General features: G+C 33.0%; 1 protein-coding gene across 1 annotated transcript; it reads right to left on the reverse strand.

Annotated features, from left to right (window-relative positions):
- Positions 1-1,390: 1,390 nt before the first annotated feature.
- LOC113510590 (uncharacterized) lies at positions 1,391-12,056 on the reverse strand. The gene is made up of 4 exons (XM_026894045.3): positions 11,906-12,056; positions 11,003-11,217; positions 9,992-10,096; positions 1,391-1,582 (listed from the first exon to the last, which is right to left on the reverse strand). The coding sequence occupies exons 1-3, from the start codon at positions 12,007-12,009 to the stop codon at positions 10,014-10,016; spliced, it is 402 nt and encodes a 133-aa protein (XP_026749846.2). The 5' UTR covers positions 12,010-12,056; the 3' UTR covers positions 1,391-1,582; positions 9,992-10,013.
- Between the last annotated feature and the right edge of the window lie 790 nt (positions 12,057-12,846).

A 12,846-nucleotide genomic window follows, 5' to 3' on the forward strand; every position in this document is an offset into this window, starting at 1 on the left:
TGTTCTGAGGCCCTTAGTTCAGCATCATAAAGCTAAATTTAGTTCTTATATCTTCAGTAAGAGAGTTGAATATTATAATTACACGCTGCCAAGAATCTATATTAATAATGGAGGATCCATTAAGGTAAACTTTCTACTAAATTACTAATTGTAATAAATGTGATAATTTCGATTTTTTTTAACGAATAAACGAATTTGAATAAAATAATCAGAGGCCTTATACTTTGATACTTTTTTTACCAGAGGGAGACTTTTTACAAAAGTCGTTTGCTTGGGCACCTCTGTTCCATTCGTGTTTCTACGGTGAAACAGTTGTGTTTGCATGGCTGTGTTTCGGTTCAAAGGGTGGGATATGGCAGTGAATTTACAGGGTACAGAGGAATAACACCTGAGTCTTCAGGAGTGGTAACGCATGGACGAAATAGTATACTCTGTTATGTCCATGATACTGCTCATGTCTATAAGCGACGGTTACCACTTTCATAACTCGTCTTCCGCGCGCGACGCTTTCGTAGACTTTTGATTCTTCCTTTAGATATATTACGTTTTTCTATAATGTTACTTATTTCTCTATCTCTTTCTTCTAGGGCATCCTGGCATATGACTTGACTGATAGTAGCGCTTCAGCAAACATAACGCAGGGTGGAATCGGTTACAACTATTTCAACTTACGTATGAAGAGCGAACGCGGGGAAAAGTTATACTATGACATCTATGTTTATGTTTAAATGAAAATAACTCTTTTAACTTCTTAATAGTTAAACTTTAGTTATACTTGTTTGATTTAATTTCATCCATCATCATCATTACTTATTCTATTATTTTCCTCTTCTATTGATTTCAATTAATCATGATACCTGAACCTATTTTAATTCATGTTTAGATTAACAATCTCGTCACATAATGCTCGATAGTATAAAACACTTTAAATATGAATGAGTAAAAAGTTAAGATGACAATAAGCGACAAAAACAGTAAAGAGCAAAATAAATAAGCACAAGAAATAAAACATAGAACAAGATTGATTTATACTAAATGAACAACGCAAGAACAGTACAAATTGTTCGTGAATGGTGTCGAGCGATCAAAGAATATTCTTAGAATGACGAATTAAGAACAACTTATAAAAAAAAAAAACAGATCAACAATTTACACTAAAAGAACAACGTAAGAACAATGTGAAAATTATTCACGAATTTAGTCGAGCGACGAAAGAATCTTCTTAGAATGTACAAAAGTGGAGAGAGAAATAGAATAAGAAGTAGAACAATCTAATACATACATAGTATATGGTAGAGAGAAATAAAATCGGTAAATAGAAGAATAAATAAACATAAGAGAGACATGGTAAAGGAAAATAGACAATGTCTATAGGAAATTAAACACATAATTTCATTTTAAATATTTTAATATATTGTGATTATGGCATCGTTTTGAATTCATTAAACTTAAATGTATGTATATGTGATAATGCAATTTTTATCCACCACCACTCTTCAAAGGAATGTTGATGAACTTAAATGCAATATCCTTCTGCACCACGTTCACTGTAGTGGTACGTCATATCGTACGCCAAGATGCCCTGGAAAAATATATTTTAAAAGGTCATAATTGCAAAACAGTATGCGTATTAAATTTCCCTTAATGTTTGCCTCATCTTCTAGAGACTTTCGACGAAATAATAACGAATCATTTACCTTTTACAAAATATTAAACTTAAAATTAAATTAATAAATATAAATATTTAGAAACATACCATACATTGTGTAATATAGATAAATAATGTATTTGTACTACTTCTCATCAACCATTAACTGTCCACTGCTGGACATAGGCCTCTTCCTTGAGAGGTTTTGCCAGTAGTTGCCTCGCTTGGTACGCGAGTTGATAATCGCAATTAGGCTTTGGTGATGTTTTAGAAGAGACTGCTGATGTTCCAACCCTCGCCCTCCTTTACTCACCTCTTACGATACCCACGAGAAAGAAAGGGATGGCCTATTCTATGTTGGTACAACATGGCGAAAAGGAGGAGGTTCTCATTTCGATTGAATTTTTTTTCAACTTAGAATGGCAAACAAACTGACAGCCCACCTGATGGAAAATGGTAACAGTCGCCTATAGACATGAGCAATACCATGGACATAACAGAGTATACTGTTTCGCCCATGATACCCCCCCATGCGTTGCCATTCCTGAGGACTCAGGTGTTATACCTCCGTACCCAGTCAATTCACGCCATATCCCACCCTCCAAACCGAAACACAGCCATGCAAACACAACTGCTTTATGTTTGTTACCTCAAATCTCCGTCAGTTGTAGACCGATTTGTTAAGTGTAAGTACACATATAGTAGACTTAACAACGTTCTCGACTAGTCAACCATGAAAGTTGCATGTTTAAAGTATCGGATATTCACTAATGTTAGTTAGTTAGAATGTCTCTTCAGTATGTTAGTGAATTAAACTCAACAAACCGAGGAATAAAATATTTCTCGGTTTGTACTACTTACAGCATACAAATAATAACAAATACACGTAAAACAAAGAAGAAAAATATAAAAGAAAATACAATAAGTAATAAAAAAAAGTAACAGAATTTTTCGTGTGTGTGTATGTGTGTGTGAGAGACTGGTGTCAGTTTTTTTTTTTGTTGGATGAAAATGGATTGGTAACTCCGCCTGGGCTAACGGAATACGCTGGCGGAGCACCAGTGAAGGGTGATCGATGAGAATGAAAACAGGCCAGTTAGCCTATCGTGATGAATTCATCAGGAATTAATCATGATAGTTTCCAGGAGGAACCGCGTGGAGGTCGACCTGGTTAGGTATATTGCTAGCAATGGGATTTTTAGTCTCCATTACTAACAATTCCTTTCCCCCCTGGTGTCAGTATTAGTATACCTTATATTACAAATCACACAGACAATCCTCTGCTTACATTTTAGACCAATCACAATAATAAACATAAATAAATAAAATCTTATTGTATTATTATTACACGATTTATTTTCAACTACGGCATAAAGTAAACAAATAAAACCAATATTAAAAAATTCATCTTCGAAAACATTAAAACTCTTGATTCAAAAAGCATTATTTCGTAGCATTCAATTTAATATATTATTTACATAGTCTATTTTAACAGGTTCTTTAGTAAGTCCATTAAAATATCGTGTTACGTGTACTTTCCATCCATTACCTACGTACAATTTTCACACGCTACCTCGCCGGCGACGGATGTACAAAAGACACGTATAAATCAGGAAGCGGCGGCGACGCCATATTTGTCCTTTTCACCGCCATTTTGTACTATTCGATGCACGAAGATAAAAACTTATTTACGTTTATTTATTTATTTTAATATTTTATTGCATTCATGTACATAATACAGAGTTGTTACAATGTTCTTATGAAGAGTAAATACATAAACCCTATTTGGATATAGCAAAATTTAATCAATAGGTAGCTAATATAAATACATTAATGTCAATTTAGATGATATTTCATTACTTTTACAAATAATTACTCGTTTTTGTATAGATTTGTCATACAATAATTTCAATTTACATTGAATCAATTAAATTTAAATATCACAATGATGCTTTTAAAGTAAAGGATTATTAATAATGAAGTCCAGCTGTCCCATTCCTAGCAATATCAAGTCCATCCATACGCTATGGATTAATTGACCCAACCTCGTCTATCATACTTAACTGGTGCCCCTTCACCGAACACTATATACGTACGTACAATCTATGTAATGAAAAAATATAATATTTTAGCTTTTGCCCGTGACTTCGTCTGCGTGACTGCGTATTTACAGACCTAGCCTTTGACCTTCTCAATTCTATATAGCATCCTATATATCATAATATTTGGTTAAGTTGAAATGAAATTATATTCATTTGCTGTAAATGTAGAACATAATGGGATGGAATTAATGATAATAAATTGCACATTGCTTGCACATTCAGCCAATTTGGCATACAACATTTTTATACATAATTCATAATATTCTATCATTATTAATATTCAAATAATATTTAATATTTATTTATCAATCATAGTTGTTAATCTATTAGGTAATAAACAAACAAACTCACTTTCACATTTGTAAAATTCATATTTTGGGGAGAAAAGGATTGTAAGTAATAGGACTAGAGGTCTCATTGCCAACAATGTACTTTATCAGATCGACCTTCACGCGGTTCCCCCTGGAAACCATATTGATTGTTTTTTTTATGACTTTATCGCTATAGACCAACTGATCTGCTTTCATCCTCACCTATCATCCCTGACTGGTGACCCGCCAGTGTACACCGTTAGCACAGGCAGGATTACTATTCCATTACCATCCATTAAAAAAAATCGTATATTTATTATAATATAAAAACTATAGCCCTGTTTATATAGCACTTGCAGTTATCATCACATTTACATTAAAAAAAAAGCAATTTTATTCCACAATTTGCAATCCGAGTAGCACTTATTCATTACTTAACAAGCAATGAGTTATATTTCCTCGGGTGCTTGCTAAAATTACCATAACAAAAAACGTCGGAGCAAATCTCACATATCACGTTCACAAATCCTCAAGATATTGCTCTGCAGTGGAGCGTACACATATGCCATAAATTTTACCATCATCATCAGCATTATCATATTTCCCCTCATTAATTCACTGATAAAAAAATAATTCTTATTTCGTATTCATTTAATTCCAAACAAGTCCACTGAAAGAAATTGGTAACGTAATGCACATAGATTTTTATAAAAATTTTAAAAGGTGTTTTGATTTTTTTAAAGGTGTTTACGGAATAGTAACCCCGCCTGTGCTATCAAGTATATGCTGGCAAGAAACCAGTGACAGATCATCTCTCAGTGGTTTCCTACCTGACTTTCTTACCAAACCTGACTAGAATTCATCGTCACATATCAATGAATGAATGTGATCATGAATTCAGGTCAGGTCTAGTAAATTTGTGACGTGATCAACTCATAAAGACACAAGACGGTTTCTAGGAAAGACCGCGTGGAGGTTGACCTGAAAATAATCACGTGTATTGCTGACAATGGAACTGTTAGTCACCATTGCTAGCAATCCCTTCCCCCCCTCCTTGGCAACTATAGATAAACATGATTAAAATTATTGACAACACAGAATTACTTTTTAATCCAAGATACATCTTGTGTATTGCTATTTATGTATTTCACTACAATAATCTCACCTTTCAAACCATGCATATAGTATAAACGTACTATACTTTACAATCTAAGCTTAAACCTTAGACACAGTAGCTTCAAAGTAAATTACAGTCATGCAAGCACATCTACTTGGCGGGAAAATTATACTAGGTGAGAGAAAGCCAAGGTAAATGCCAACAACTTCGTCGCTCTCTAATTTTAATTTAAAGTACATAAAATTACTTTTTAATACCTAACACTTACAAATAATTTATCATTGGACTTTGTTGACTTCTTTTCATTTAAATATAAACATTGAAAATTTAAATTTAAATTCGTAAAACCATAGAGCACTAATCACTGTTATTAAGAGTCGGCGCTACCCTTATATTAACTAAACTGGAAAATAAATCATGAAGTAGTATTACAAAAACAAAATAAAAAAAAAGAATATTTATTGTGTTACATAACTATTTAAAAAGTGTCTCTGGCCATTATATTACCAATCTTAGTTCTTATAAAAGATGTAAATATTTTATAGTATACAATTTTCAAATTCAATTAACTGGTTGAATAGGTTCATAAAAACATTTTTTTGTTCAAAGTGACGCAAACCTGAGTGAAACAAAAAAAAATAAACTAAGCTTCCTTTGTGTGCAAATAAACAAAGAGCAACTTTTTAATCCGGATAAAATAGGCAAAGGGAAAAAATGTACAGACAATAAGTACAAAGATGGGATGTCGTTGTCACAAGATACTTTTTCAGGAAGCGTGTTCTTACTCGAGTGGGTATCACAAGGCTGTAAGTGCACTTCCTGTAAGGGCCCGCGTCAAAGCAGCCGCCGGATGTGTCAATTTGAAGACATCATCTTGAAATATCTTCAAGATGTTGCCAGTGTGTGGATTCGGGGTGCCTTTTTTCGGGTGAAACTCAATCTTTACCGCTTACAACAAACAAAACTCAATGGACTACGTAAATTGTAAATTGTTCTACCATATTGATGAGTTTAGAATTCGATTATGTCCATATAATTTTATCACACTACAGACAATAGTACAAAACGGATTTTTTTGACCTTTTATTTCTACTATTTGCAGTATGATTTTAATAGAACTAAACAAACAAAAAGTTTATTTTTGTTCATTTCATTGTATTTTAGAAGTAAGAAAATAAATTTAGTCTTACGATTTTAATACAGTTACATATTATATATCATCAAAAATGTTAAGATCCAAAACAGACAATTAATTATTATTAATTCAGGTACACTATTTTTTCAGGTACACTATTTTTTTAGAATACAATTAAATACATTTTAGATATTAGCTACATTACATTTAATTTGTCCTTAATAATTTTATAATCGTGAAAAAATGTTTATTTAAAAGCTTAAACAAAAATTTGGTATGCACATACTAGAAAAAGGCTGGAGGATGGAGGCCTAGCCTCCATCCTCCTCCAAAAAGCAAAACAATATTCACTGGGTTATTTAAATAGTTATGAACAATATTATATAGGTAAGCAAAATAATGCTGTTTTTTTTTTTTAATAATGCCTAGTTCTGAAATAGAGAACATATAGATTTTGTTCCACAAAAAAACCAGACAAATGTGAGTTGAACTCACTCGCCGAGGTTGTACAGAACCAATAAAATGTGTCTATAAATGTTTTTGTTTTTTTTTAGCTAAAAATAATATTTGAATATGTTGTATACTCGAATACTCGCTGTTGCTTAAAAAATACACTGGAATAGTGTGTGGTTTTATTTCTCTTGGTGTTTCCGAAACACTAAAAGAAATAAAATCACTAAAAACGAACATGTTGCAATTACCATAACATCATCATCATCATTAGCCATTCTCCGTCCACTGTTGGACATAGGCCTCCCCCATAGACCGCCATAAGGAACGGTCCTGAGTTATCTGCATCCACTGACTCCCTGCAATATTATTAAGGTCAACTCCATCTAGTAGAGAGTCGTCCTACACTACGTTTGCCACTTAAGAACCTTACTTCCCTATCGGTTGTCGATTCTTCGAGCTATGTGATTATCCTTCGGGTTATATCGGTTACTTTGGTTCTTTTGTACCATAACATACACAACACAAATCAGTCGGTAGTTTGCATTAATAGCAATTCTTCCCCCCCCCCCCCCCCCCAAGTATTTTGAGGTCAAGACCAGCCAAAAGTCAAAGTTGTAACTGTTGCCATGAGCAGTAAGTACCATGAACATAACAGAGTATACTGTTTCGCCCATGATACCTCCCCATGCGTTACCATTCCTGAGGCCTATTTATATTTTATTTTGTGTCAATTATATTTTATTATCGTATACATGACTGGCGTGTATTTCTCTGTTTATATGTACTGCATTAGACCATTTGTCGTCCCGTAAATTAAGGTTAGTTACCGGGTTGACAAGGGTTCGACAGTTACCTTACTAATTATCTAAAGAGCATACCTCCCTCTTTCTAACATCTTGTTCGTTCTATATCAATTTGGATAATGTTCTAAATGCTCGGAGAATAATTAAAATCGGTACTCGGCATGAATAAATTTGTTTACTTGTTAAATGTAAAGGTAAATTAGTACATTAATAAAAAGGAAAGTTATCCTTTAAACACGGTAAAGAGAATTCTCCTAACAAACTATGCCCAGAGTTAACGCATTATCGCTATGTCATTTTCTACCGCCATTTTAATAATGTTGGATCCGCCTTAATCGTATAGATACATCTTAGATTATATAGATAAAGCATCGAATCTTAAGAACGGGTCAACTTTTTGTCAGTCATTCGTCTAATTAGCTGTGGAAGCCGTAAGAGGCGACTAAGAGAGGGCAAGGGATGGGCAGCAGCGTCCCTCTTAAAACATCTCCAAAGTCTAACTGCGGTTGCCAACCTGCCTATCAAGCGTGGCAACTACTAGCAAATCCCTCCAATGGGGAGGCTTATGTTCAGCAGTGGACAGTTAAAGGCTGATATGATGATGATGTGCACTTACTTATAAAATTGTGCATTTAAGTTTAAATAAATAAACATGTTGATAATAAATTTAAGACATTTTCGAAAAGAAACAAACTTCATTGTAGAAAAATATAGGTATGAGATTATCGTGGAAGAAAATAAAGATAAAATTAATTAAAAAGTATCCTTAAAATCGGTTCATAATTTGGCGAAAGGAAATTACGTAACACACGTAGTTCTAGACCGGTGTTTCCCAACATGGGGCCCAAGCCCCGCAGGGGGCAATTTTATAGTTATAGGGAGGGGGCAATTAAAAAATGGACTCGAAGCGATTTTAACCCTCTTGCTCCGAGCCATTTAAATGCAATGCTACGAGTAGATACTGGTTCTAAATTTAACAAAAAACATAAATAAAAAAAAATGCTGTAAATATTTATTAGGTATAATTTCGTTTGACATTACCAAAATATCAACTGGGCGATTAGATTAGAGTCATCAAGCAAACTTTGTCAGGAAAAATTATGTATGGGGGCATAAAAATTTTAGAAATGTTCAAGTGGGGCATGGCACAAAAAAGGTTAGGAAAACACTGTTCTAGACGATAATATAGGCACAACAAATTTTTAAAACCAATTTTGAATATTATTTATATATAATTCTTTTACCTATCTTTAATTTTTAATTAGATTAAATCTTCCCAGTTTGAATGATTTGATAACCTTCTGTGTATTACAATGTATTAGAATTAAGTAGTTTGCTTAGAGAAAGAAGGGATTATTAGTAATGGGGAATAACGGCCCCTTCGCTAGCAATATACCTTATCAGGTCGACCTCGACGCGGTTCCCCTGGAAACCATCGCCATTAATTCTTATATATTCGTCACGTGGGCTAACTGACCTACTTCATCTTCACTTATAATGCCTCACTGGTACTTTGCCAGTGTAGACCCTTAGCGCAGGCAAAGTCACCAAAACATAATCGTCTCATAAAAAAAATTGTTTGCTTAACAAAAACGTCAAGTGCTTAGAAAATTCAACTACTTTTTGAGTACTTAAGTGAATATTATGGTAAAAAGTATTCTATGTATTTTTTTTTTTGATAGGTGAGTATGGAATGGTAACCCGGCCTGCGCTAACGGGATACGCTGGCGGAGCACCAGTGAAGGGTGATAGATAAGAATAAAAGCAGACCAGTTAGCCCATCATGATGAATTCATCAGGAATTAACCATGATAGTTTCCAGGGCGAACCGCGAGGAGATCGACCTGGTCGGGTATATTGCTAGCAATGGGATTCTCAGTCTCCATTACTAACAATCCCTTTTCCCCCTATTCTGTGTATTATGATTTAAAAAAAATATACGTCTTTACACCCTTACTAATATTATAAATATGAAATTATATTTGTCTGCTAACTTTTGACGCTTTAACAGATCAAACAAATATTACGTGGTATACACTCATAGTATTTGGAAAAAAAAAAGGCATAGAATAGCTCTACGGCTTTTTATCCCGGTCAAAATCCTGATCAGGGGAAAAAGAATTGTTATCAGTGTGGACATCTCCATTGCTAGCAATATATTGCTGGTAGTCAGGTAGACCTCCACGACCCTGGAAACCATCGTGATTTATTGTCAAATACGTCACGATTGACCAACTGGCGTGACTTCATCCTCGCCTGTCATCTCTCACTGGTGCTCCGCCAGTGTATATTGATAGCGAGGGCAGGATTACAATTTTATTATCATGCATTAAAAAACTCCTGGTTATGCAGACGAAGTTGCAAGTAAAGATTAGTAAGTATATATGGAAGTATTATGTAGATATTTATCCATATTACATACCTATTTAATATCGAAAATCTTATTAAAACAATTTAAATCGCTTTGTATGTATCACCAAATCATCCCCACTCCTCTTTTTGAAGGTTGTTGACCTTATTACCCCAACTGAAATAAAAAATCTATTATACACACGTAGGTAAATATTATGAACACAGTACTTTACCATTGTACCTGTGATTAAAATGGTAACATACGTTATAATGTTACCATTCCATTATCATCGATAGAAAATAACCCAACGATAAATCCAGATAAGACGATGACGTCAGCATCCATATAGAGACGTCATTATTCAGTCATTTTACGATCTGAGACTAAAATTAATAATTCATATATAGAAACGACATTGTAACTTTCAAGAAAAGAGCATATTCCTTTTTAAAAGGCCGGCAGTACACCTACAATGCCTCTGGTATTGTGAGTGCTCATGGACGGCAGTAGTCACTTACCATCAGGTAAGCCTAATGCTCCTTTGCCCCTGTATTATAAAAAAAAGTCATTTCACAGTCTACTGCTCTAAAGAGGCTCACATAATTATATAGACAGACGTCATTATTTAGCCATTTTAAGATCTGCAATAATAATAAAACGACTTTATTAAATAATTTTGACGTCTACGGTCATAATAAGACGTCACTCTTTAGTCATTGTAAAGTCACAACTATAACAAAACGTCAAACTGAGTTGTGACCATTTTGTATCGTTATGACACACGCACAAAAGGAAAAATTGTACTTAGCTTTATGTATTTTTTTTAATCATTTCTCTTATCTAAGCTTTTATGTATATCTGTATCTGTTATAATTTGTGTGCTGTAAGTAATGCAAATAAATTATCTATCTATCTATCTATCATCATTTAGTTCTTGTAAAGTCGCGACTATAACAAAACGTCATTATTTAGTCACCTCAAGGACCGTAAAGTGATTAAATCATTATTTATGCATGTCTTTGTACGCATACGTAACCTGGGAAAAAAAGGAATTGTAGATACAAGTAGATAGATCGATACCTGTGCATTCACCGGTTGGTAAATAATTTCTTAATTTTTTCCTCTTCAGCATTCGTTTGTTTCTTTTGTAAAACTGTGCCATACTCTCAGATCCTACTTTAATTACCAACTCGAAGAAATTGAGCCGATTTCGTAACTTCTTATTTGAAGCAATTATTCTATGCCATTTCATGTACGCTTTGGTCGCATTGCGCAATGATGTGTTGTCTAAATATCTGGTAACAATTGTTAATAATATATTGTATTTAATAAATATCTTAATTAAGTAAATATATAAAGTGACTGGATGGGATAGAGGAAGCGCATTCTTAGTATATATCAGTAGACCTCCATGTGGTCCTCGTCAAAACCAAGTAAGTTATAATAAGTCTATGGAAACCATCATGATTAATTCCATGTTACATAAAAAAAAACTAAGACGTAAAAACCTTCCTTCAAATAAGTAAATTACATTAAAATCGGTCCATAGATTAGGAAACCACGATACATCAGTATGTAATATTATTAAAATTTTGTCCCACAAAAAACCACCTCAATTGTGACATAATCTGTTATTATAATTTAATTTATTTAATTTAAAATTAAAAACTAAACTACTGATTCGAATTTGTTAAAATTTCTATAAAACCAATCTGTAAGTATGTCCTTTCAGATTTTTCCAAATCGGTTTAGAACTAACAAAGTTATGTGGTAATAAACGTAAAAATAAAACCAATTTGTAAACCACCTTCTTTTTGATGCCGGTTTATTTTCTTTATACCTAAAAGTTATTCAACGATGAATCAAAAATTTTAATCATTACTATACTTATATAAATCGTAAATAAAAATATACATAAATAAAAATATATTCTTTACTTTTATTAAGTACCTACATAAGTAAGTATACCTGAACAAAACTCACGAAAATATTTTCCATAATAACTCCAGAGGCAACGATGAAAGTGTTTCTTGTGCTACATTTGTACACGTTTTCGAACCAAAAACAAAAATATTTCTGTCGTACATTGTATAATAACTGGAACTAAATTTATTAAATAAAAGAGGGTAATTACTAACTCATTTATGACAACACTGAGTTAATGTTTAAGAGTCAGTATACCTTTATATTAAATGAACTTAGAAAAAGAGTCTATGCAACCATAAATATTAACCATAAATGAAAACCATAAATAATAATAATTAAAGATTGTGTTACACAAATAAAACGACTTCAGTCGTGACAAAACCAATTATTTTGATATAAAAACTAAACTACTGAACTGATATACTAACTGGTATATCCTTTTAGATAAAAAAATAGCTTTTCAAATCTGTTTACAGTTTATACTGGTAGTTCGCATTACTCACAATGCCTCCAGCAAAGCTTCGATGATTTGCCAATGTTACATTGGCAATCGGTAGGAAGCAAAGATTGGAAGAGACACTGCAATTTTATCGGTGATGCGATAGCATTTCCTTGTCCGTGTTCGCTAAGTAAATTAAATTTATTATTCATAAGTCCGATTAAATAACTTAGTAACCTAATAATCTATGTCTTTGTCTTAAATTCAAACGGTCAGACAACAAACATTGTACTACCTACATGCAAATGAAAGCAAGCAAAGACACGTAGGTAAATATAATAAAATTCGTAAAATGTGAAATTTGTTAAAAATTGGCTTTTATTAGACCTATTTTTCTTTTTGCCACCTGCCTGTGATAAGTATACAATTAGTTTCCAATATCTACAATTTGCTCAATATTTGCAATTAATCTTCATTTAAAGAATATGTTAGTGGCCCTGTTTGTCACAGAGAAGAACAACTATCACATAGAGAATTTTTTTTATCGAATCCAATCTAT

The sequence above is a fragment of the Galleria mellonella genome, unplaced genomic scaffold (assembly GCF_026898425.1).
Source record: "Galleria mellonella isolate WM207_F2 unplaced genomic scaffold, CSIRO_AGI_GalMel_v1 utg905, whole genome shotgun sequence".
Lineage (NCBI taxonomy): Eukaryota > Metazoa > Arthropoda > Insecta > Lepidoptera > Pyralidae > Galleria > Galleria mellonella.